Source organism: Ambystoma mexicanum, chromosome 2p (genome assembly GCF_040938575.1).
Source record: "Ambystoma mexicanum isolate Mex_15411 chromosome 2p, UKY_AmexF1_1, whole genome shotgun sequence".
Lineage (NCBI taxonomy): Eukaryota > Metazoa > Chordata > Amphibia > Caudata > Ambystomatidae > Ambystoma > Ambystoma mexicanum.
The window spans coordinates 537,778,963-537,806,255 of record NC_090923.1 but is presented as its reverse complement, the minus strand read 5'-3'; the positions used below and the strand labels follow the sequence as shown (position 1 = coordinate 537,806,255).

Sequence of the window (27,293 nt, the reverse complement as noted above, 5' to 3'; positions counted from 1 at the left end):
GTTGGGGGAAGGCTGGCGCAGCATCTTGTAGAGTGGCATGCCATAACTTCAGATGTGTGGGTTCTGAAGATCATAACCCACGGCTACTGTCTTCCCTTTTGGCAGAGGCCTCACGACAATCCACCTGGGAACCTCTCTGTGAAGAGTCAGGATCCGCTCCTTGCGTAGCAAATTCAAGCCCTGCTGGAGAAAGGCGCCATAGAACTGGTGCCTGTAGCTGAGAGGAACAAGGGTTGGTATTCCCCTTATTTTTTGATTTCGAAGAAAGACGGGGATTGAGACCCATCATGGACTTGCGCGGTTTGAACAAACTCCTCAGGAAGGACAAGTTCAAGATGGTTACTCTCTCTCTCTCAAGTCCTCCAGGTCCTTCAACTTCAGGACTGGTTGGTGTCTCTCGACCTCAAGGACGCTTACTTCCATGTGCCGATCCATCCCAAGCACAAGAAGTACCTGAGGTTTGCGGTTGGCAACTCGCACTTTCAGTTTCGGGTCCTGCCGTTCGGATTGACTGTAACAAGGGGGTTGTCCTCCCCTCTGTGAGTCAAAGGGGTGTACGAAACTAGTTAGAGTACACTGATTTATGTTGACCCTAATGGGAGCACATGTCATTCTGGGCAACCATTATGCAAACTAACATGCTAGCTGGTGCTAAACACATAACTCAAACAGTATATAGAACACATTTTTAATTTTTCATTTAGCTTTATATTGTGAGCTGTTTATTTACTTTTTTTGTGCAGTGGTTCAAGGGTTACTTTGCATAATTACTTTGCATAACAAACCATAATGTCATAAAATCACATACATAGTTAGACATTCACTAAAGAGTAATATTTGTGACATGGGATGTGGGTTAGTAATTTGTGCATGTGAACACCATCTTGAAAATACAATGTCCCATGTCATTGGAAAAGAAGAGCACACTATGGAAGTGTGAGTGAAAGAGACAATACGTCTTGGTCTCTTCTGCCCGGCTGAAGTCTGACCTTATATTCGGTCCAGAAAAAGTCAGAGGACTATGTGAGAGGGAAAGAAAGTAAGAAAAAATCATGAAAGAAAAAAGTGAAAAAAGAAATGGAAAAACGTGTTTAAAATCAGCAGCATGGTGCTGGAGTGGGTCGATACAGAGTATCCAATACTAGAAACACAAGTCCTGGGAAGGGTTCCTAAAAGAAGGGTCCACTCACCACTGGTCGTGCTTCCAGTGAGAAGGGGTGGGTGTGTGGGGATCCAAATCTGGGCAGGTGGAGGCGCAGGATGACGTTGCGGGGGCAAGAGAGGGGGCCAAGTTGGTGGTAGGCACCCCTGGTCTGGAATGGATCCGAAGCCCCTGGAGCGGTAACCGGGGTCCGTGGAGGGTCCGCTGGGAGCGTCACGTTAGGGTGACTGGAAAGAGAAAATAGTAAAAAGGGGCAAGCATCAGTAAGCAGGGCTGCAGTAAGGTTTTGAGTATAGCCCACATACTGGAAATTTGGGGTAACTATAGGGGCAAATGCTCAAAGGAGAAAAAGAATATATGTTACCTGTGCCTGGAAGTTGGAACACATGGTGCATTAGCTGAAGGGTCCACGTTGGGAGGCAGCCTGGAGCTCAAGTCTTCAAGGCTGGGAAATTAAGAAACAACGGACACAAGGGGACGGGATCAAAAAAGGAAAAAAGAATGTCGGCACGGACTGGGTGCATGGGTGTCGGGAGCCTAATAACAGAGTGCGTTGTGCTCCGGGGGGGGGGGGGGACCCGGTGGACACGTACCTGGAGTGCGAATCGGCGGGCAGCAGCGAGGTGCAGGTGTCGCAAAATGGTGCCTGTGCTGTCACTAGGGAGAGGAGAACGTTAAATGTGCTGTGGAAGATAGCGTGACGGCGCGTGCGCTGGAGACTAGTGTCTCATGTAGTGGTAGTAGCGTGGAAAGGCGCATGCGCTCGAGAAAAAGTGTCTCGGAGCGCTGTGCCAAAATGACGTGCACAGTGGAGCTGCCTGACTACGATGGAGATAGGCAATATTGAAATAGGGAGGCGTCAGTGTCCCGAATTGCTGAACGGACAGCTATCTAGTGTCATGAGAAACAGGATCGTGTGGGTGGGACACACGGCAACCGTGAAGGGGTTGCAAAGAATGAAGGAAATCGGGGAGCAGGGGCAGAGTTCATTGTTGGTAAGTCTGCTGAATGGGTGCTAAGGATATGGCCCCCTGGGCATGCGCAGTGCGACATGACATGCCGCACATATATGTGAGATAAACATTAAATGGGGCGTCTAAAGAAGACGAAACACATTTCCCAATAAAGTAAGAAGTATGCGAGACAAACATTTCAAAAAGGCATCTCATAAAGGCAAAACATATTTCCCAGTAAAATGGGAAGTACAGATTGTACATGTCTGTACGCGGTTAATCTGCAACAATGCAACAAACATTGGAGGCATGCTTTAAGTATGATGAGTCACACACAGGCGGGCCGGATGGGGGGGTTTTGGGCCCAGTAAATGTTTGGGTATGGTGGATCTACCTGGGGCCAATGTGTTACATGTGAAATAGTCCTGGTAGGACTTTGTTGAGGCCAGTGGTGGTGGATTTCAGTTTGTGCATCCACCAGCTTTCTTTAAAGTTCAAGGAGTTGGCAATGTTGTTTCCGTTATGGACTTTATCCACCACCCACCAGACAAAGGAATCTGGACTGTGGTGCAATTCCGTGAAGTGATGGACCAGGGGGGCAGTTAGGGTTTTACAACGTATCCTTGATCCGTGTTCACTGATGCGCTTGTGCACAGGTCTTGAAGTCTGACCTACATATCTGAAGCCGCATGGGCATTGGATCACGTAGATCACGTTGGTAGATTTACAATTGGAAAAGTGCCTGAATTTCCACTCTTTTCCGTCAATCATATAGGAGTTAAGTTTCTTAGTTTGCCTGCAACCCAATCTTTGGCTGCATGGATGATGTCCAACGATTTCTCTCATGGCCCACAATGTGGACCGGCCCGTATTTTTGTTGGCTTTTGCACTGGTGAGAAATTTCTTAAGATTTTTGGACCTTTTAAGTGCCATTCGTGGTTTTGGTTCATCTGGAAGGTTGAGTTGCACCAAGGGCCAGAATTTCTTAATAAGGCTTTTAAGTTTGGAAGTGGTAGGGCTAAATGTAGTGACGCAGGTCAGGATATTCTCGGAGGAAATGGTTTTATCTTTGGGTATTAGGAGGGTCTCTCTTGGTGTGAATCTTGCTCTTTTCTGGGTGTTTTTTATCAGTTTTTTGGGGTATCCTCTTGCCGTCAATTTCAACTGTAACTCACTGGAGTGTTTCTGAAAGTCCTCCATTTGGGTGCAGTTGCGGCGGATCCTCCAAAATTTCCCATAGGGGAGATTGTCTCGTAAGCTCTTTGGATGGTGGCTGTTGTAATGCAGGACCGTGTTGCGGTCAGTGATTTTTTTATAAATGGAGCATTCGAATTTTTTGTTCCTGGGTATGATCGTAAGGTCCAGGAAATTCATTTTCTGTTTACTCTTATTCATGGTAAATTGGATTTCTGTGGTACGTGAATTGAGCCATTGGAAAAATTCCATCAAAATATTGTCTTCTCCTTTCCAAAGGAAGATGATATCATTAATATACCGAAACCATAGGGTCACGAAGTTCTGGTACGGGTTAGATGTGTTGAGGACATGGGTCAGTTCCAATTCAGACATGAAAATAATGGCCATGCTGGGAGCAAAAACGGCTGCCATAGCAGTGCCACAGGTCTGTAAATAAAAGGTGTTGTACTCGAAAAAGTTGTTGGTGAGTGCCATCTCCAAAAGTTCGATCATGAAGTTGATGGGCACTCGTTTTTTGTGTCATATGGTGAGTTAAATGGTGTCTAATGCACTCCAGTGCTTGTTGTTGTGGAATGGAGGTGTAGAGACTTTTAATGTCAAGTGACACAAGAAAATCTTCGGAAGAGTGGAATGGTTGATTTTCAAATTTGGTAATGGTATCCATAGTATCCCTAAGGTAAGTCGGGGTCTGTTCGGATTGACCTCTGCCCTGAGGGTTTTCGCCAAGCTCATGGTGGTGGTGGCAGCGCATCTCAGGAAAGGGGGGATTCACGTCTACCCCTACCTGGATGATTGGTTGATCAGGGGGAGCTCTCCCGAGCAAGTCCTGGATCATCTGTCCGTCACCTGCCACTCCCTTCACAAGCTGGGCTTCTCCCTCAATTTAAAGAAGTCCCATATGACGCCAACATAGCGGCTCCAGTACATCGGAGCAGTGCTCGACACATCCCTGGGGCAGTGTTTTCCTCCCCAGGTGAGGGCTCTTCACATTCAGCAGATGGTGCACAAGTTTTAACTCGCCCAGAATCTCCCAGCGTCCGAGTTCTTGAGACTGCTCTGCCTCATGGCATCCTGCATTCTTCTGGTGCCAGAGGCTCGTCTGTGGATGAGATCTTTGCAGTCGGCACTCAAGCTCCAGTGGTCTCAGTCCTCCGGCAGGCTGTCGGACCCTGTTCAGGTGCCGCCCTCGGTCACCCAAGACCTTCTGTGGTGGGCCTTCGAAGGCAATCTGATGAAGGGGGCCCCATTTTGGCTGCCCTGGCCGGAGGTGACGATCGTGACGGACGCATCCCTCACGGGATGGGGAGCTCATGCCAACGAGTTGACAGTCAGCGGTCGTTGGTCTCCGTCGGAGTCCAGACTCCATATCACTCTGTTGGAGCTGAGGGCCGTCAGGCTTGCCCTGAAGGCTTTTCTGCCGACTGTGCGAGGAAAGAGTGTCCTGGTTCTAACGGACAACACGGTGGCCATGCACTACCTCAACAAAAAGGGGGCAGGGTCACTACCTCTGTGCAGGGAGGCAATGCAGCTCGAGTTCTGGGCCATCCAGCAGGAAGTTTCGATCTCGGCTGTTCATCTGGCCGGAGACGACAACGAGACGGCGGACGCTCTGAGCAGGCAGAGCACGATCTCTCACGAGTGGGAGTTGGCTCAGGAGCTTCTCCTGGAGATCTTCGCCCTTTGGGGGACCCCTCAAGTGGATCTCTTCGCCTCCAGTGTCAACCGGAAGTGCGAAAGGTCCTGCTCGCGGGAATTTCCTCCATAAGGAGCCTTAGGAGACGCGTTCGTGGTGTAGTGGTCATTCCCACTGCTGTACGCGTTTCCTCCAGTCCCCATCATCCCGCAAGTACTGCAGAGGTTACGGAGGTTCGGTTCCCGGATGATCCTCATTGCTCCGGCGTGGACCCGAAGGACGTGGTACCCGGACCTTCTCGACTTGTCCATCTGCCCTACACGTCGTCTTCCCTACCGAGACGATCTGCTCTCACGGGAGGGGGGGTCAGGTTCTCCATCCAGAGGTCAGATCCCTCAACCTTCACGCTTGGCTTCTGAAAGGTTGAGGTATAAGGATTGGGACCTCCCTGAAGACGCGATGGAGGTGTTGCTCTCGGCCAGGTGGCCGGCAACAAAGTCTCTGTACCGTTGCTGTTGGAGAAAGTTCTGCGACTGGTGCAGAGTTAAGAATGTGGATGCTTTTGAGTGCGACATTCCCATGGTTCTGTCTTTTTTGCTTTCCTTGGCCCACAGGGGCTTGCAAGTGGGGACCATTAAAGGTTACCTGGCGGCGCTGTCCATATTTAAGCGCTCGTCTGAAGAATGTTCCTATTTTAAGATTCCTTTAATTTCTCAGTTTTTGAAAGTGCTCACTAATGTGTTACCTCTGTCACCTTTTCTGGTGCCCGGTTGGGATTTGAACCTTGTTAAGTTTCTTATGGGTGCTCTGTTTGAGCCTTTGCATTCTTGCCCTTTGAGATTGTTAACTCTGAAAACTGTGTTTTTGCTTGCCGTTACTTCCGCTCGCAGAGTGAGTGAGTTACAGGCACTTTCAGTTAAGCCATCCTTCACTGTGTTTCATAAGGACAGGGTTGTCCTTAGAGTTCGTCCTTCCTTTCTTCCGAAGGTGGTTTCGGAATTTCATTTGAGCCAGAAGGTTGTTCTTCTGGCGTTCTATCCTCCTCCACATCCTGGTAAGGAAGAGGAGAGGCTCCATAGGCTTGATCCTAGGAGAGCGTTGAGCTTTTATATTTCACGGATGTCCCGGCTCAGAGTGGATGATCAACTTTTCATTGGTTACGCTGGAAAGCGTTTGGGACAAGCTGTGACGAAACAGACTTTGTCTCGTCAGATTATTTTAGCTATCTCCGAGTGTTACCGCTTGGCGGGTAAGGACCCTGCGGCTGGCTTGCGGGCCCATTCTACCAGGGGAATGGCTGCGTCTACTGCCCTGCAGAGGGGTGTTCCTATTTGTCACATCTGTGATGCAGCCACCTGGGCTTCAGTACATACTTTTGTACGTCACTACTCCCTCGATTCAATCCGAGGGCAGGATCTGACCTTTGGCAAGGCAGTCCTTTATTCCGCAATTTGATTGGGCATGCTAAATTTGTGTTCTAAATTCTTTTCCCACCTCCTTGCTTGGTACTGCTTTGGGAGTCTGTCATAGATATGGAATACGTCAGAGGACCCAAACCCCTCGAAGAACAAGTTACTTTCTTACCTGGTAACGTTCTTTCGATGGGATGGTCCGACGACGTATTCCATATCGCTCCCTCCCTGCCTTCCCCGCTGCAGAATTTCTTTTGCGATTGCAGCTTGCGTTCCGCAAGGCCTTGTGTGTCTGACTGGCAGAAAACAGGTGGCAAACGTTCTGGGGGAAAAACTATAACTGAGGCTATGGGCGTTGTGCGTCCTACTTATCACATCGGGTGACGTCGGCCGTCGGAAGAGGTCCTCAGGGACGGCGCATCAACGTCATCGATGCAGGACGCAGACGCCGAAGATTTTCCGAAGCAGCACAGCTGTGGACATTACCTGTCATAGATATGGAATAGGTTGTCGGACCATCCCATCGAAAGTACATTACCAGGTAAGAAAGTAACTTGTTCTTTTAGAGGTTTCTTGTTGTATGTTAACATTTCCTTTACCTTCCCAGTTGGGAGATATTCTACAAAGCTATTTCTAGCATTATCTGTATCTGTAATAATTATCAATTCTTTTATTTGATTCTGTGCTGATGGCCTTATTATATAGCATTCGGTTCAGCCCGTGACTATTTCTAGGAGCAATTTTGTATCCAGCAGATCGAATCTGGTCATTATCGACCCAGACATTTACTATTCCTGCGAGTTCTTTATCTAGTGCTCATTTCTATTGCATGCATAGCCATCAACATAAAGGACAGGCATATTTTAGCACATTTCCTCATCAAAAGATTTGCGAGTTGATTTCAGGTAATTTTTTTAGGTTTTATTAACTTTCTATTTCTTCAGTATCACACATTTGTGCAGTCATGCAGCGCAACTCTATCGCAATTTTTATTCTCTGCATAATTGATTGGTGCGTGAAATCCCTGCATGGTTAAAATCCAAGGAGTAATCCTAGAATTGCAAAGATTTCAAAAACCGGATTTTTGTAATTTTTACTTATGGCATATTGCATAGGTTGGTGTGCACTCTTAGTTATCACCCATTCGTCTTCGCGGATTGTATGGAAATGTTGTAGCGCCCATATGGTCACCAACAACACACATTTAAACAGCACTCAATTCGGGGGAAAGACTTCCTAGCATAGGCCATCATGGATTTCTCCTGTTTCTGATTCAAGATGGCAGTCATTCATCTCTTAGAAAAAGAAAAAACTGTTGAATGACTACCTCATGCTGGACATTTCCACATTGTCAAGGAACATCCCTTTTTAACAATATGGTAGGGGTTGCATAATTTGGTGTCTGACATATATGAAATCTAGACATATATACACTTTGAAGTTGTTGGAATCTCTGTTATAGTTCTCAAGATTCTGCTCAGCAAATAGTAGATAATTTGGATTCTTCTCAGTCAGTTTACCCTGTGAGGAGATCTTGGCGTCATTCTCCAGTCAAATTGATTCCGAGCGACTGCTCCAGCATATGGCTGCATGTTTAAAGTGGATCTTACTTGTAATTTCTTGATTTATCTCCTCTCTGGAATATTTGGGTCCTGCATGTTTAAATATCTAATTGCAGGATAATTTACCTTTTCTAGAGACATTGGAAGTATCTCTGCCATTGGTCTTCCACCTAACTCTCTTGGTCCATAGAGAGATGCATGAATTTGATCCTTCCTATGCTCATTTGGGTTATATCGAAACCCAGGGATGGGGTTAGAGTGTTTATCTATGAACGATGTAGTGGGACTGTGTGGAATGAGTGCTCTGAAATGTGGTTGTGGAAGACTGTGCATTTTCAGGATCACTTTCTCACAAGGAGTTTAATTGCCTTGACTCTTTTGAGCATTATTTTTGCTTTTGTTACTTTCGAAAGCTAGGTTTTTACTGGCCTTTACCACTAAGACCTTAGGCCCTCAGCCATATGTTTTGATTTTCTCTTTCTCTTGGCTTTTGGTTGAATTGCATCTTGGGGTTTTACAATAATTTCACACACTGAGCCGCCTATTGAAATACAACTCATTTAACAGTTATTATGATAATCTTGTGCTAGTTGTTCTATGGCTTCCTCTCTGAGGGAATAAACTTATGAATTACAGAAGTTTAATGATTCGATGTTCAAATCTATTCTCCGAAATACCTGACTTTGTAAGAACTCTGAAGGGGATTCATTTGGTTCACAAACTTAAGAATTAGCAACATGTTTTGCCTCTTGGACTGAATGGCATGGATGGAAATGTCTGCACACTTCATTCTTAAAAGCATTCCATGTTTTGGTATTCTGTTCAGATAGACTAGCTAGAAATGCAGCCTGATCTTAATCTACTGTCCAGCTAAACATCCTTGATCTAGTTTGTATATCTGTGGATATCCATAGTCCTGTATGCACACTCTACAGACTCAATATGCTGTTCAGTACTTGCATCTTTAGCTAATTTTGTACTACTCATTATCAGATTTTTCTGATTTGTATGCTTGTGTTCTATCCTTTTGATTCTCATTTTCTCCTTCTGATGCTGTATAATATGGATCTCTATGTCTGCTTTAAGGTCGTTTGATTAACTAATGGTCAGTATTGTAATGCTCTGCATCCTCCTTGCAAATCTCCAGTTAATCACCACTAGGGGGCTTTTGTATTCTTCTTATTATCATTGACCTATCCATCGCCAGCTGCTAAAGTCCTGTGTGTTTCCCTAGAGAGATCACTTTGATTTGGGATTAAGGCAGGGTTTCCACCATTTTCACATTGAAAAGTATAGGTTGAAATTTCACTTTTTTCCAATAGAAGGCACAGTGTGCCTGTAAATTGGGCATCATGCACACCTTTTCTTCCATATGGAAATGGTTGCTTTTTCTCAAATACTTCATCCGTTACTCCTCTTTTTGGCTTTCAGGAGATAATTCTTCATCCTCAGAAGATGGGTCTCTGTCCCCCTTGACTAACTTGATGAACCAACCTGTCATTTAAGCGTTGTTTCTGTAGATCTGGAATTTTTTGCATCTTATCCTGTAACGTTTGTAAGTTTAGTTATTGATTTATGTAAATTCCTTCTGCATAATGTGCCTGGAGTGAGTTATATTCCCCTTACAGCAGTTCAAACTCATTTTCTTTGATTGTATTCTTTAACCTTTCTCATTTGGGGATTTTATTGATCAATGTATGCCTAGTTGTGTTTGCCTTCATAGATAATTATATGCATCTGGTGTCAATTTGTACCCAGTTATTTAATACCTCTTGGTATTTCTCTGACTAAATGTTTCTGCTTGAAACTCTCTCCCTCTAACGAGTAGATTGTTTACTTTGTTTTAATTCAGTAATTTGGTGTAAAATGATTTTATTTCAGATCGCTGTTGATCCACCATTCTTTGGATCTCATGCTGAAGTGAGGAACACTCTGCGTGATCTCGTCTAAAGACATTTAACTCTGTTGTTGCACATTCTTTTTGAATGTCAATTAGCTCAGAATTTTATAGGATTATTTTCCCCTTACTGTATCCCCTGGTCTAATAAACTGTGTTTGGTGTTATCCCCGTTTGTTTGCAACCAGGTAATTATCTAGCAGTTGCTCCTCTGATCTCCAACATATCTGTCTATCAGAAATTATATTTTCTCTGTGAGTCTCATTGAGTAATTCTTCCCAGTTATTCAATCTATTTCAAAATATTCAGAAGACCTGTTCAATAAGGTACCATTACCCCAAGCATCATTAATATCTGTATTAGTTAACTCACTTTCTATCTTTTCTACGTAAATAGGCACATTTTGTGATTTCCATTCCACACACACCAATAATTTGTTTTCGAAATATTTCTTTGACTCTGAAACCTGTCATTTTACATTGAATTAAAACCTTTAAAAATATTGAAAAATCCAAAAAGAAATCGAACGTGATTCTTATTTTCTAAATATTTCTCTGATGCCTAATAAAATTATTCAAATTTTGTAATTGATTTTGTGGTTTCATCCTCTTATTTGGATGTGAAAATCAGATTATTTCATAATCATTTGTCTGCTGTTTAATTTTGTAATTTAATTTCCCCATTTGAAATATTGATACGTATTTGCAATGTCTTACAAATATGCATGTAGGTGCAATAAGTATTGCAATTCATTATTTTATGGCAGTTAGAACAAAAGCAATTCTAATATTAATTTATCAGCCTAACCTGTTGTTGTGCAAAAAGAAATGATGAAGCAATACAGGAATAATGAAAATTCTAAAAAGTTTTCAAATGTATTTTTGTTTCCTATGCCTATGGTACTGGAAGAACATAGAAATATTTTCAAACATCGTACCCAGTCAATGTCTGCAGTATCCTAAAGAACTCTTTCAATTTCACATATTTCCATTCCCATTAACTAACCTTTAACCTATATCAACTCCGGGTGCACTTGCATGACTTTTCTCTCGCCTCCTTTTTTTTCCCTTGACTAAGTTCCCCAACAATGAATTTACATGTTAAGAATAAAATGGTTTGCTGTAATCTGAAAAAAAATCCCTATTGTATCTCCTACGTGGTTTTATTTATTTGGGGCACTCCCAGTCATGTATAAGGGGACTTGACACACCCAGAACCCTTCTTTATTTCCTTTGCCAAGTCTTTTATACTTCAATGAAATAATGGATATGCCAAAACAGTTATATAAATGTAATCTCACACCCTAATTTGTTACTTATAAAAACATCTCTTTACTATCAATAATTATAAAAGTAATATATATATACATGATTTAATCAGATTAGTGATTTTTACAAGAAATGTATTTCTTATATAGCACTACACAGCCATAGGTCTCAGGGCTCTGAAATAACAGAAGACATCCCACAGAGCGGTACTCAATTTATCGACCTCGCTAGGATGAAAGGTTGAGTTTACCCTATCGGTTTTTGTGCCTGCCACAGCAGGATGCACTCAGATATCGGGGAAGAGCGCTTAGCTCACTGTGCTAGCTGAACGGCTATTAACTTGTGAATCATACTTCATGATGTTCTTCTAATTGATTGTAGTCCTAATGTACAACTGTCAGTGAGCCATCGCTATTAAAGTTAAATGCATCCCATTAGTCCAATGAACAAACATGCATATAATCAAACACCAAATCTTGTGGAGTTCAAAGCATTTTAAACTACCATGTGCAGCTCAGCGACACCATGCTAAATACATCACCTAATCCCTGGAAATACTTTCATTGTTGAATATTAATCCTCTCCGGTGCACTGAATTAAATACTTGCATAATGGCCGTCATTACGACCCGGGCGCCAAGTACCGGTCATTACCAGCATGGCACAATTACTGTGTCCATGCTGGCAATAGACCGCTAAAAGCGTCCCATTACGAGTTTGCGGGCACGAGCTTTGCGCCATGCTGGTAAAGACCTCACTGCCATGCCGTAAAACCCCAAAAAATCCCCCTTTCTGGCACCGTCTGTGGTGAAAATAGCACCTTTGGCATTAGCGGTCACCGCTAATAGCGGTGACCGTTAATAAGCGGAACCAGAAGTAGCGTCATCGCACAGGAACGGGAAAGAGCAGGGCGGCCATGTTTAAAAACACAATCCACTGCCATCCACCACAACCAGAAGTCATCTGACCCCCAGAACTCTTACACACCTCCACCACTACCTTTTTCATTTAATCATGCCAAAAGCTGTGAAGAAAATGGGAGATCGCCTGCGCAAGGAGCGCTTCTCCAGAGAGGAGCTGACAATGCTAGCGGAGACACTGCAGGAGCATGCAGATGAGGTCTTATCAAACGAGATGTCCCCTCCAGCACTGCAGGGCAAAAAGCACATTTGGGCAGAGGTTGGCCAGAAAGTCCGCGCCGTTGGCACCACACCCCGTACACCAAAAGAATGCCGTAAGCGCTGGGATGACCTGCGTTTACGCGTGCGCAGCATACTCTCTGCAAAACGCAACATGGGGAAGGCGACAGGTGGAGGTGCGGAGTCCCCCATCAAATTACAACCGTGGGAGGAGATATGCGCCACCACCATAGGGGCAGAGTCAATTCACAGAGTCAGGGACATGGAGCGAGGAGCACCGTCATCCGCCGATGCAGGTAGGTGTCCCAAATGATACAATGCTAATACCACCACGATGATGTCCACCTGAGCTGCAATGATGTAGAGCAGGGTCCACCAGACACATGAGTACAAGACTGCCTACAGGCAGTGCAGAGCATCACCTTGTCCACATGCAGAATGCACCCCATATGTGTAAGGCCAGACGCCTCCATGCATCACCCAGCCAAGCAACCCGTATGTCGTTCCCCCAATGCCAATCATCTGCCATTCCATATGGATGCAGCCACCCCGATGCCTGTAGACCCATCATTAACCCTCTCCCTCTATTGGTCCCCCACAGGCACACATTCAGACAGTGGTGACGAGGACAGCAGGGAGGAAGATGGCACACCACGTAAGAAGGCCGGGGAGGGACAACACCACCCCTCCACTTCAAGGGGCATAGGCCAACCGGCACCACATCGGAAGGCTAAGACATCACCACAGGCCACAGCACCAATGTGCTTTATGGCCACCACTACAGCGCCCACTGCAGCCACCTGCACCCAAGTGGCAGCGGCAGAAGGGACTGCATCGGCTGCAAGCAGCATAGTGGGCGAGACAGCTGCCACTGCAGCAGTCTCTGATGAGGAAGAGGATCAGCTGCATGTTGCAACTCCAGCCACAGGCCCCTTGCATTCCCCACAACTGTCCCCATGCAGCATGCGTGACACCAGCATGCACGGGCTGTCTCCGGATCATTAATGGCCTGCAACTCCCAGCACCACGCCAACTGTGCCTGAGGGACATAGTATTTTGGACACCCCTCAAAGATCCACCGCAGCCCCAACCACCCAAGAGGGGATCCAGGACATTCAGAGGCGCCAGCAGGAGCTCACTGGCCTGTTGACGCAGCACATGACTGAATGTGGGAGTGTAAGGGATGACATCCGGGAATGTGCTGCATCCTTGAAATCAGCCAGAGTCATCCTCGAAGGACATTTGTGCTGAATTGGCAGCAGTGCGGCACATCCTCTCTGAGATGGTGGCAGCGATGCAGGCCATGCACCCACCACACTTTTCAGAACAACCGGGTACATCTTCAACTGCTAGTTCAACCAGGACCAGCCCCGTGCGTAGGTCTGGCAGGAACCTGCGCAGATCGGACAGGGGGCCACCTGGTGCTGGAAGAGGGGGAGGCCAGTAGGTACAGCCATGCATACTGGTGCCATGCGGACCACTGGTGCACGCTACTGCACACCATGTGTGGGGGAGTTGGGGGAGGGGTGAGAGGGTGTGTGGGGGAGTCGAAGGGGGAAAGGGTGTGTGGGGGAGTTGAGGGGGGAGAGGGTGTGTGGGGGAGTTGAGGGGGGAGAGGGGGTGTGGGGTGGAGGGCTTGTTCACTTTGTTACAATTCTTCCATACAAATTTTGGTAACTCATAATTCACATGTGTGGACATTGCTTATTGCGTACGTGTGCTTTATTGGTGAACAGTCTACAGTGTCCATGTCCCTGACACACCCAGTGCCCCGAGTATCATCTCCATGTCACACTCCCCGTCCATGTGTGCTAGAAACATTGGTTGATCAGAGTCTGACGCACGTCACGTCCCTCCTGTGCATTGCTGCCTCCTTGAGGTGCTGCCCCATCCCCACCCTCCTCATCGTCAGGTGGTTGCAGTTCTGCATCAGGGGGCAGGGGCACATTCCGTCTGATGCACATATTGTGTAGCATGACACATGCCATGACGATCTTTGCCACCTTCTCATAGCGGTACAGGAGTGCCCCACCAGACCTGCTGAGGCAGCAAAACCGTGCCTTCAAGAGGCCAAATGTCTGCTCGATCACCACACGGGTACGTGTATGTGCACGATTATAGTCGTCCTCGTGCCTGTTTTGTGGGTTCCGGACTGGGGTAAGGAGCCACCTCTTCAAGGTATAGCCTGCATCACCTGCATGTGGGCAACAATGTATGTGTAAGTCATCAAATCACATGGGACCTCATTCAATGACACCATAGCATGCATTAATTTCTTGATTTCAACCACAGTCCCATGCATGAATGGAGACACACGATGTGACTGCTATGTGTGTATTCCTCTTATGGACTGGTGTGCGTGCCATCAACTAGTGGGCGCAGGGGGGTCCAGTTCCTTGTGAGTGCTCATGCACTGTTAGTCCACGGCGGTTGTTTCTATGATCTGGCTGATGTCCAGTAATTTGTATGCTTTCATCCTGGCACCGTTGATGTCCGCCTCATGATGATCTCACTATGCACAACAAATGGTGACATGCAATTCAGTTGGACCTCTGTGTCAGTGTAGTGGTTTATTGATGTATTTGACCCTCATGTGACTCCTTTGTACGCAGTGATGGGGGACTGTCCTTTCAGTTGATGGTATTTAGTGCTGTGTATTGGCCATAGTAATTGCTTGTAGCTGCATTGTGTTGAGGGGGATACGGTCTGATTTGGTACAGAGCATATGCAGATGGCTATGGAATGGTTGTGACACTGCATAATTTACATTGTAGGGCTGCTTCCGTCTTGCATTATGTGGTCAGGTGTCAGGTTCAGTCTGGGCTGCTTTGGGGTATGGGCATGGTCCATTCCCTCAGGCACTGGCAGCCAGGTGCAGTATGCATCCCCCCCCATCTCAGCCAGGTGAAGTATGCATCCCCATCGTCTCAGCCAGGTGAAGTATACATCCCCCCATCTCAGCCAGGTGAAGTATGCATCTCCCCCCCATCTCAGCTTGGTGAAGTATGCATCTCTCCCCCTACCCCATCTCAGCCAGGTGAAGTATGTATCTCTCCCCCCCCATCTCAGCCAGGTGAAGTATGCATCTCTACCCCAATCACCTACCCACATCACATTTCCATGAGCCTAACATGCGACTCACCGAGAAGCCAGGATCTCTGCCCTGAATGTTGCTCCATGTAGCGTGGTATCGTGGAGTTCCGCAGGACAATTGAATCATGGATTGATCAAGGGTTGATCCGGGGTATCGGGCACAACAATGTGTGATGATCTTGTTTGAGTCACATACCATTTGCATGTTGATGCTTACGGTTGCGGTACGCTACCTCCATGGCATGTGGGACCACCAATTCCACATGGGTGCATGGCGGAAGTGCGTCTGCATGCTCAGCCTCGCTCCTCCTGATGTCCCTTGCAGTTCGATTGGAGTCCACAAGATTCATAAACACAATCTCTTCCAGATGTTGTGTGTGTGTTGGGTGTTCTCTTCATTCAGAAAAAGGTCTGCCTCAGGTTCAAATTGCAGTCAAAATACCCAAGAAAAAGCCAAAAGGCAAAACTCCAACAGCACCCAACAATAGCTTCTCTTGTATGTATTCACTTTTTATAGTTTGTCTTCCTCATATATGTTCTATATGCCCCTGTTTGTATTTTTTGTATTTTGTTTATTTATATTGCGCACCTGGCCCAAAGGCATCTGGGCCATTTCTAAGGGAGGGGTAACAAGGGAGGTACATACAGTAACAAAGAATTAACAAATTGGCAAATGCAGTGGTGAAAGACAGATGTACAAATATATAGCAAGGCAGTGTATCCAAGTTGGCGGACATATATCCACAGGAGGCACAGTTACTCGAATATTGGGAGCGTTTGCAAATAGTGAAGGAGATGATGGTGTGGATACGGCAGATTACATGGTTGATGTAATGAAGTCCTGCTCGGTGAGCCATGATTAGGCTTTGTTCTTAAAAGCCAGTCTGCTGGACTTGTAGAAGTATTCTCCTGCAAGTGGAGAAAGGGATTTAGCCACCCGTGGACTTTAGTGATGGCCCCCCAACAGTTCTCGTTCTCCCCACTAATCACCTCCGATATTCACTTTTGGTAACCTCATCTTATGTTTTTAAATGATGAGCTCTCCATCCTGCATGGCATGCAGGGGCGCGTAGATACCAGTTACTTCACTGGGTTGAAGGTACTGGAGGAGTTCCGGAGGAATATTGACTCCAGTGTCTATAAAGTTCAGAGTTCAATATGTCCGATGTTCACTCTTGTTCCATTCCCTTGTTAGGTTGCAGCTGGGTCCAAAAGAATATTGCCTGGAGGCAGCTGATGGCGTTCAGGTAAGAGTTTGTATTACCAAACACTGTCCGGTAAAAGTTGCATGAGTTTAACTTGCTGTTTTCTCTCCCTTTATAGGTGCGGCATAGGAAGATGCGGCGAATTAAAGAATAATACCTCCGGTGGTAAAGCAGGTAAGCCTCTGGTGGCAAAGAGATTGTCCTTGTTGGTTTTCTCGGCTCATCTTGTTATTCCTTTTGTTTTCCCCCCAGGTGCTGGGTTTCGACGAAGAAAATGATGGAGGCAGCGCTGAGTCGAAAGATGCGGTGGACTGGTGAGTATAGCGCGGCGCTGCTGCTGGAGAAGCAACACGTGCTGAAATAATGTCCTTTCCAGGCTCGGAGATGTGCTAGGTCCGAAATCAGGTAAGGAATCAAATAATGTCTGTGATCTACCCTCTTCTCCTTTCTTTGCCTTTGTCTAGGAGCTCCGGATTCGAGGCAGGCGTGGCAGAAGACTGGATGCTGACTTGCAGACACGGTGAGCGTCACGCTGCTGGATGCAGAATAACGCAAAGCATGGGCTGCTGTTCGGGCGTGGTTTAAATAGCCTGCAAAGTAGTCCCAGGTAAGAAGTTCCCCAGAACCACACCTGAGTGAAAAATAGTCCCTGTAATAAACTAGTCCCATCCAGGCCTCACGTTGGCTTGGACTCATTTGCAGCATGGTCTGCATAAGGTAAGTAAAGTCTGAGCCTGGCGCCTAAGGCGCCAGGACTGAATCCAAACAGCCCCCAGCCGGGGCTGTTGGGGTTTTAATGAGTATCTGGATGCCTGCTCCCGGGGCTGATGGACTCGATCCGGATGCCCGGGGGTAGGCATCATGACAGCAATAGAAGTAGCGCCAGTTTGCCTTTATCTTTTGTGTTCAATTTGTGTTGTGAGGTCAATAAGGGCGGTTTCGGTTCCGTGTCTAGGGCGGAAGCCAGATTGCCTGAGGCCAAGAAGTTTGTTTGATTCAAGGTAAGCCTGAATTTGAAGATAAGCTGCCCTCTCCAAGATTTTTATTAGGAAGGGGACTGTTGTAACTGGCCGGATTGCTTGGATCAAGGGTAGATTTTTTAAATTAAAGGTATCACCTAGGCATCCTTGAGGTTATCAGGTACAATCGCCGATTTAAAGGAGGCGTTTATGAAGGTAGTGATGAATGGGGCAAGTCCGTGGGCAGAATCTTTAATGATTGGTGCTGGGCAGGAATCACCTTGACAGTTGGAAGGTTTGAGTTTTTTGATGATATTCTCTACTTCCCATATAGAGTGGGGTGAGAAGCTGAAGGGTTTGACCGGGGAGTTGGGGATGTGGTGCTGAATGCAAAGTTAAGTGCAAGATCTGGGGTTATGCTGCATTTTTTTAATTTGATTTTTGTTTGTAGGGATGCAACTTTATCAAGGAGGGCTTTCTGTATGTTGGTACACCCCGAGGAATCTGTGTTGCACTGGTCTAAAGGAGCTATGGGTGACTCAAGTTCTTTAAGAATCTTAAAGAGCCGTTTAGTATTAGATTCGGCCAACAAGCTATGATTATTGTAGGCATCTTTTTTGGCAAGGAATATAGCATCTTTATAGATAGATGATGCAGATATTGGGGTGTTTTTATTAGCCTTAGATGGACTGCTTTTCCAGTGTGCCTCGGCATTTCTTTTTGCTTTGCAGAGATCTCTGAGCTGAGGTGTAAACCACGAGTTAAGATGAGGACGTGATTTGGTTTTGCGCAGTTTTAGTGGCGCAATGGTGTTTAAGGCTTTTAAAATGGTACAGTTGTAAGGGTCGACAAGGACTGTGGGGTCAGAATTGGATGATGCCATCTTATTGAGAAGGGGGGAGATTAAAGGGAGTAGTTTCTCCTTGGTAATGTCTTTATTGTTGCGAGTGGGGATAGTGGGTGCTATGTTGGTTTTGGTGCTCAGTGCGGGGACGCTTTAATGGTGAAGATTATTTTGTGGTGGTCAGACCATAGGCATGGTGTTACAGACAATAGGTTAATTGTACAGTTCAAATCAGTTGGCCAATCAAGGGTTCTGCCCTTTATGTGGGTACGTTCCTGGATGTGATGGGTGACTCCAAGATTCATTAGGGAGTTGGCTAAGTCGAGAGCAATGGTATCATTTGGATCATGAAGACCGAGGTTGAGGCTGCCAAGTAATATGATTTGTGAGTTAGGCTTTGTGTTGGCAGCAAGGATTGTATATAGAACCTCTGTGAAGGACGATATGGGTCCTGGAGGCCTGTAGATAAGTGTATTATGGCTGTATGGTTAGGCGAGATAGCTAGTTTGACTGTTAGGAATTCAGCAGAAGGGATTTGCAAATATGGGGTGGGTCTGAGTCCAATGGAGCTTTTGAAAATAATGGCAATAACGCCACCTTTAGATTGATTGTTTTTCCTATCGCATCTGATAATGGCATAGTTGTCTGTTATAGCCAAGGAAAGTGCGGGGCCAGATGCAGCATGAAGCCAGGTTTCTGTAATAGCAAGAAAGTCAAAGTCTTCTGTAGTGATGAAGTCGGCAATATCAAGGGCATGAGCTGGGAGTGACCTGGCATTGATTAGTGCAGCTTTGATTGGTAGATTTCTGGAGCTGGTGGCACTACTGTCATGACTAATTGGGAGGATGTTTTGTGCAAAGGTTGCAGTGTTGTTCCCAGTAGTAGGGAAATCCTGGTTGGTATTGGTACATGAATGTGAGTGGTGCGCTTTATGGCAGAGCCTGGAACCAAGTCTTAGATTTCCGAGGGGTGTAGCACAAGGTTGGTTAGGCGTTGGTTTGTAGACAAAATGTTGTAGCCAGAGGGCTGGTGAGTTAAGGTAAGGATAAAGATCTGGCATGGTGATTGTGGTCAGGAGCACTGGATTGTGCACGTGCAATTTAGGTGATTAAGATGATAGTAGTGGGTGATAGAGGCCTGTGCTGTCAGAGTTCTGTTGTGTGACTTGTGGCTGGGCAAAGTTACTTGTGAACACACAGTCCAAGGTAGTGATGGGAGTATACCAAGGGGTGATATGTAAGTATAGTAATGTGATAAGCGTAAAGTATGACCAGATAGGTTTACACATTGTATTGCGTGGTATAATCATATATGAGCTCTACTAGAAAGGCAGCGAGGTAGTGGCAATAAGACAATGAATCAAGTTGTTAACCCAAGTAGGTAATCGGGTGGCTAGGTAGTCAGGTTCTGCAGCTAGAGAAATACGCTAGGCGCAAGCCTATGCAGGGCTGAAGTAGGAGTATGGAGGCTATGTCAGTCTAGTGATGGATTAGATGTAGAATGCTAACCCAAATGCATAATATGATGAGCAGTACATTTTAGAATAATGAAAGTTATACTGAGCAACGATAGTATTGAGATAAGCATAAGTTAATGTAAGAGCATGGCATAGGTACAATGAATAGGTCTATGTGCATATGGTCAGTTATACATAGTACATTATAGTAGATGAGGTATGTAGAATGGTTCGCAAAGAGGTAACAAACTGATATGCAATGCAGGGTAGTCTAGATAAGAGGCATACAGTGGTATAAGGAGAGAATGTAACGAGACAGTAATTAACTGACGGTAAGAGGCTGCTGATACCGTAACATATAATGGTTTTGCCACTTACTTCAATCTTGATAACATATGATTGTATGATGGTGATACAAGGCAATATATGTAGCGGTCATCAATAGATAGTGGATATATATGCCATAGTTCAGACAATACAGTGCGATCCTGGTTAAGTGGTAGTACGAGCACAGTAAGATATACTACATAGCATAACCTGTGTGGACGTCCGAATAGTAAGCGGAGGACTGTCACGGTTGCTAGTTTATAAGATGGCGTACACGGGATGCGCACAGTAGTCAACAGTGCACTCGTGGGCCAGTAGATCAAGACCTTAAATTATAGTGTGCCTAGTACGAACAAATCAAAAGATACGTGCATAGGGGCTTTGCAAAAGTCGCGGTTGAAACGAATAACCAGCAATGGTGATCCACGTTACGAATGAAAGTTGCGAGAGCAGTAGACGCTCAGTTCCGTGATGCGAAGAGTGAGTTTGTACTTGCGGCAACAAAAGGTTGAGATAAGGTGCTGGGTGGCAGGGGGCTTACCAAGATGGGGTACGCCCTCTCGTAGATGGGCTGAAGGTGGTTGGAAGCAGCATGAATGGCCGCTGCTCTGTGAGCTCCAGACAGGCTCCAGACAGGCTCATGACAGGGTATGAGCCTTGGAGGTGTGCCTTTGCAGGTGGCCCGGCGTTCGCCTGCCGAGAGGGATAGGCTTATAAGTAGAAGTCACAGCCAATCACGTCGTGTTGCTCGCAGAAAGAAGGAAGTTAGGAGGATTTTCTCATGGCAAAAGAGCGAGCCACCATTTTGAAAGTACCTGCTCCTCTTCGCTGACAATGGTGGGCAGCCCGAAATTAGATCATACAAGATGCAGAATCCAGCAAGGAAGCAAAATAAAGGATATTCAAGGCATCGGGTGCATATGGGGCCGATTATGACACGGATTGGCAGTTAATCCAGCGCCTTTATAGCAGTTATAAGCTCATCCAATCAGAATTTTTGTTTACCCACCCCACAACTTCACAAACACTTGCTGTTGTGCAATGGATTCTTCATTCTATACACACTAGCCCTTGTTTAACTGAACACATTTCTATACATATCTGTTCATTCCTCTGCTAAATATGTTGTAACAAATTTTGTTTCTAATCCTGTACCCCGTGTAAGAGCATGATGCCCTTGTTTAATTGCTCATGCTTTGTGATAACACACTTTTTCTCACTCTAGTTTTCATCTTTTATTTATCATCTAGGTTCTGGGTTTTAAGCAATGTGACACACTGATTTTTACAATATGTTAAGCATTTAGCCACCCCAGCAGAGCAAAGAAATTGTTATCACGTTAATATGTTAGTAGCATAAATGCATTTCCCATTATTTTTTATATTTACTCAGAGTTTCTATATCTCTAAGCACTACATGTTCATGTAGTACAGCTCCCTTCCCTTTCTCACAGAAATCACAGTACTCCTTTCATCTTTCACATTTTATCCTGACCTGGCCTGTTCAGAATTCAGTTGACGTCTCTTGTCCTAATGGAAAACCAACAATTCAATCCTTTTTCTGCTTTCCAGTCTACACATGTCCACCACCTGCTTTTTACCTGAGAACTGGAATGCATATTATCGCAGCTGCTACTGAAAATATTTAATTTGCTAAATGCTCTCTCTGAAAGCATCCTCTACCCCCAAATGCCCTCCCCCCTCTGTAAGCGCAGCTAGATACAAAAGAGCAGTGAACCTCAGCATATCTATTTTCCATTTCATAATGATGTACAGTCATGGACCTGCTTTCAGATTAACCTTTACATGACATGATTGAATCTATCCCTCTGTTACAGCATTGTTTCAATGTGGTGCACAGCATCCGTGTAATCTTCGAAGTACAGGTGTTCCCTTTTACCTCTATACATAACCATGCTTGGCCTTCTTCACATCATCAAATAAATACATAACCTGTTTTCAGGTATGAAATGTAGTATAGGGAGATTCTACTGCCACTGCATTATTGCCTCTTGTTTCTGCACCTCCATCAGGATTTTACTTTTATTGTGATATCTCAGCAACTTAACATTGTCATTCTTAAGCAGAGTGCAGAGGGACTGTGTCTACATAGGTTGTCTGTGCATGGCCTACTTCCAAGAAGCCTTGTAGGTTTCTTCCTCGGTTCCCTCAAGCAGACTCAGGAGTCAGACATTTGTTCCTATATATTGCTCTTACATTTTGGTTTTATGCCTCCAGACCATAAATTTGAAGGTCGGGTGTAGTTCTCAGATTTGTCTTCGAAAATTGAGACATGTTTGGCTTCAGATGTACAGCCCCTCAGTTTCTCTATGCCCTGGTGTATTTGTTTTATGGATATGGAAACATTTTCATTTCTCCAGAAAGCCCTTTTTGCCACCCAGGATAAGATTTGGCCGCCCAGTGTTTGTGATCTCTCCCTGAAGCATGAATTTCACAGCTGTACGACTTGCTTGCCTCTATCTGCCCTCCAGAAACCGGTGCATTGCCCTTGGCAAGGCTCATACTGAACTTTAAAGCCAAAGCGGGCTATTCCGTATTCGTTGAAATTAGCCATTTCTTACCGTAGGTGTACTAGCCAGAAACAGTGCAAATCCGAATGGGCTAGTGCAGGGGTCCAACCTGCGTGTTGCCAGATGTTTTAAACTACAATTCCCATGGTCACGCACCATTAGCTATGACTGATGGAGTTGTAGTTCAAAACATCTGGAGACACGAAGATTGCAGACACCTGGGCTAGTGAGAAAAGTTTGAGATGTCAGGGGGTCATTGCAGACTGAAGGTGCACTGGTTTTTGTACTCGGCTCACACCAACTATAACCAAATTCAGAAATGAATAGGGAAGCCTAATATGGTTTGTATTTTGGAAAAAATAAAACCAGCAATAAGATATTATTTAGAGAGGATTCCTTTATTAGGATACCACATATTTATATCACCCCTTACTTTCTGGCTACTTGTTTTTTGTTGTTAAACAAATCACAAGGTATAGAATTTTATGTTGGAAAGTGGCCTCCTCCAGTGAAGGTGGCTTTGCTGAGCACTTTGGGACAGGGGCGTATGGGCGCAACATGCAATTGCCAGGCATCAAGGTATTTATTTACAGAGTTATGCAAGGGAGCGAAGAAGAGTGCAATCCTTTAGGTGGCATCACTCCATTTAGTCGTTTCCGCATGAGGCAATCTACTAAATTCTGTTGAAAATCGTTTTGAGTTGGTCGATTGTGGTAATTAAATTATGTAAGGTTTAGTTTGTGTTGCTATAACACATGAAGGGGCTGATTCATGGAATTTTTGCACCGAAAAACAGGGATTTGAGCCCCATTCTGGCTGCAAATCCCCATTTGTTAAACAGGGATTTACGGGCAGAATGGCGCATAAATCTCCATTTTACGGCGCAAATAATTCCATGAATCAGCCCCGAAATGGCGACGCCATCGACTAACAGTAATTGATTTTATATTGTGAGGTTTTTTCCTCTAACCCCAGTATGATGAGTACGCTTTCAGGCCCATCGGTATCTCTTGCAAAGAGATTTTTGAGTCTTGCTGCTTTACTGCCTAGCTGGATCTTTAAAGGTGTCTAATATTTCTAGATGAGGCACTGGATGTGTTTCAGGGTTGGCGGGGATATCTAGTTAAATATGAGTTTGAATGAGGGTACTTGGTAATTGGATCATATTCCATTTCCAAGTACTGCTGTGTTTTTCACTTGAGATTGCAACTTCCTTCTAATAAAACGTATATTTACATTCTTAAGAGCTGAACAAACGAATGTAATGCATCTCACAATAAACTACTATGCCTGCTTACTTTGTATTAGAAACATGTCGTTATTTGAAATTATGTGGACTCTGTTTCTGGCATGCTTATAAATAGCGTTGCGTTAATGTCCCTTTATTGTGCAGGTGTCTCCTGTTTCATACCTGAGAATTTCAACAAGTCCTATTCTGCATTCTCGAAATAAAGATGCTTTGCAAGCTATTCCGCTGGGTATGACTCTGACCTTCACAGTGCATTTCCATGACAACTCTGGAGATTCGTTCCATTCACAAAATTCAGCACTCAGCTTTGCAACTAACCGGTAACTTGGCAACCAAACTTTGTACAAATGTAACCTTTTTTTATTTTTTAAGGAAGTCTTTGAAGCATGCTGTATTACATTTTTATTTGATCACTGATTTCCTGACGAGGTCTTAGGAAAGAACATGTTGCAGTATTTCTAGTGCTCTCCAATGCTTACATTTCTACTTTAAAGAGGCATGTAGTTGGAAAGATAACAATGTTTATACATGTTGTACAGTAGCTTTGAAGATAGTGGTCTTGCAGACACAGCTGAAAGAGCATTGCTTCCCTTACTTGACATTCGGGGAGAGTGGCTGGTGCCATAACCTTTATTTACATTATATTTTCAAATAAAACCAGAGTACTGGTTTCACTGGTTGGTTACTGCTCACAAAATGTCCTTTTATAAACCTAAATTGGAGCATCACCTTCAGGCCACATACACTTTCCACCACTTTGTACCACTAAAGTAACCCCCTCCCTGCAACCTCGTCATTGCAAATAAAACAAGAGGTTGGGATTGTTGATGCAGATTTTAAAAATACTGCTTTAGGAAAACCTTAACTACAGTTTGAAACCTCAGAAAAGGATGGAGACTGGGCCTGTCAGGTTTTGGTGGTTTAGAGCTCTTAGTATGAAATATCAGGGAGACGGGGATTGGAAAAAGCTTGGAATTTCACCATTTTCAAAATACAGCAGGTGAGGTCACGTTTATCTTCTCGAGTACTGTCTTCCTTTTACATTTCAAACTTTATCTCTGAACAATATTTGCCATACATATAGACAGCAAAAACTAAATCCAATTGTGTTGGAAACAGAAACAAACTGATCATTTAATACCAGTAAATTATACAATGCAAGGGAAACTTCTCAGCTGTACGTTTGTTCCATGTTAGACAACAATTGATTAACCTTTGTTCCCCTCCTTCCTTTTTATGTCTGCAGGGATGACTTTGTACAGATTGGGAAAGGAGCAGCCAACAACACTTTTGTAGTTAGGACAGTGAATGTAGGCCTGACACTGCTTGGAGTTTGGGATACAGATCACACTGGAATATCCGATTATGTAGCTCTACCTGTCGAGCATGCAATCTACCCTGACTTCAGTGACGGAGCCGTAGTTGGTGATGTTATCTGCTTCAGCGTTATATTGGTAAATCAAGAAGGTAAGCTTCTCTGGGATACATCTGAGGCATGTGAGAAAGGGGGTCATCTATTTCAGTACCAACGTTTGCCCTAACCCGGCACATGTAATTATGAAAACTTTTATATATTCGATAAATAAGGAAGTTACTACCTCATTGAGCTAGTGTGTTGTTCAGTTGTACCCATCTGTTTTAGAAAACTTGTTTAGACGGTGCATGGGCTGGCCTGCACAATGTCTTGTTATTTACTACTCTACAGTACGGAGTGGCTTAATCCTCCATTCCTATTCACCATTGGAATGGGCAACTGCAGTGTCTGTTATTTTCTCAAATAATTAATGTTCTCCGATTGAATGTACTGGCGACTGGCTCAGGCACTTCTCTTTGAAAGGAAACCCAAATCACTGTTGGCATGCACTCTTCTGCTGTGTTGTCGCGCCATCTTGTTTTGAGACTGCTACTTGGTTTCTTTGAATGAGGCTCCTGTTCTACTTGCTTCATATGTTTGCATCCTGGTCATGGTTGTGCCTAATTCAGAGATGCAGAGGTGGAGATTGCTGGTTTATGGAAATATTGTATTCAAGGTTCTTAATTTTCCACTTTCTCTACTCAGTTCAGGGATCATTGTGACATCTTTCTACTTTTGGCCAACGTGTACCGATCCATACACAAGGCACTCTTTCCATCATTAAATATCTCTTGGCACCAGGTGGAACGTCGCAAAATATCTACCCTGGGCTGCTGGCATGGACTACCTTTAAAAATATGGATATACAATGATGCTGATGCCATGAAATATGAGCAATGCTTCCTGCCTACTTTTTTAATCAGCTGAACTTTGTTGCACTAGTGGACACAGAAGGTTTGGTGTTTTGAAATGTATAACATCCTGTTCAAAAATGTTTTCCAACTGGCTTCTTAATAATGACTATTAAAATGGCCATGTTTTTTAAAAAGTCAGTGTTGCACTGTGACATATTGAGGGTATTTGCCTCTTCTCCCCTGTAGGGAGCCTCCCCCTTTGAAGCCAGGTAGGTGACCCCTCTCCACAATACCCTCCCTAGAGGTCTAGGCAACTGGGACCTCAGTGGGAGTGACTCCCCCTTATGGGGACAAGTACTCCCGTTCCTGTGAGGAACTCTCCAAGCCACACCAAATAGTAGCATATATGGGACTATCTGCTACAAAGAATGTGACCTCTGCATGTTTGGCTGAAAGCAATGCTGAAACAAACCAGACTGGAACAAGAGAATGGCCCTCATTACGACCCTTGCGGAAATCGGAAAACGATGGCGGAAATGCAATACCGCCATCGAATAGCGCTCGGTGCGACTATGACCCGTCACCGCAAAGTACGAAGCCATTAGCGACACCGTAGTGAACGCCAACGCTAACTGCACCAAGCGCGCGCGCGCCATGCGAAACCGCAAACACCACCATGGCGCAACGGTACGCCAATTCCGACCCTAGCGGACATGTACCTAACGCCATCAGGCATGGCGTAATGTACCATTCCGCCATGGTGAGAAGTACGGCATCGCGAATCAACCGTAAACGGCCCCACTGAGTGCCTGTACACCGCTCCCTGCCCACAAAGTACAACTCCCCGTAGGTGCAATGAAGCCACAATGCAACCATTGAAATGTACAAGTCACCCATGCATGGCAACGAACAAAAGAAACACAAGAGGGGCCAATGGGAGCTGCAGGGCACAGATGGCACGAATACAGAAGCCATCCCAATGGACATGACCACAGTCCCCCACCAAGAAACGCACGCAAACACAGGCACCTGTGACCAGCCATATTCCGAGAATCACATCATTCCACCAGTCCACCTGGCTGACCGGCATCTGTTACACAAAACCCAATCCCCCGCCCCTGAGCATGACAACATTCAAACTGTCATATTGGCAGCCCCCATCCCTGACCTCACGGGCTTAGTAGGCAAACGCGCCCAGTA

The 27,293-nt window shown here is 45.1% G+C and overlaps 1 protein-coding gene across 1 annotated transcript in view; it reads left to right on the top strand.

The window, feature by feature from the left end:
* Positions 1–27,293, top strand: part of NUP210 (nucleoporin 210) — a 1,233,892-nt gene that overhangs the window by 968,756 nt on the left and 237,843 nt on the right. The window contains exons 31-32 of the mRNA XM_069643978.1: positions 24,030–24,205; positions 25,132–25,352. Coding sequence (XP_069500079.1) covers positions 24,030–24,205; positions 25,132–25,352 — 397 coding nt within the window. The remainder of the gene's footprint in view (positions 1–24,029; positions 24,206–25,131; positions 25,353–27,293) is intronic.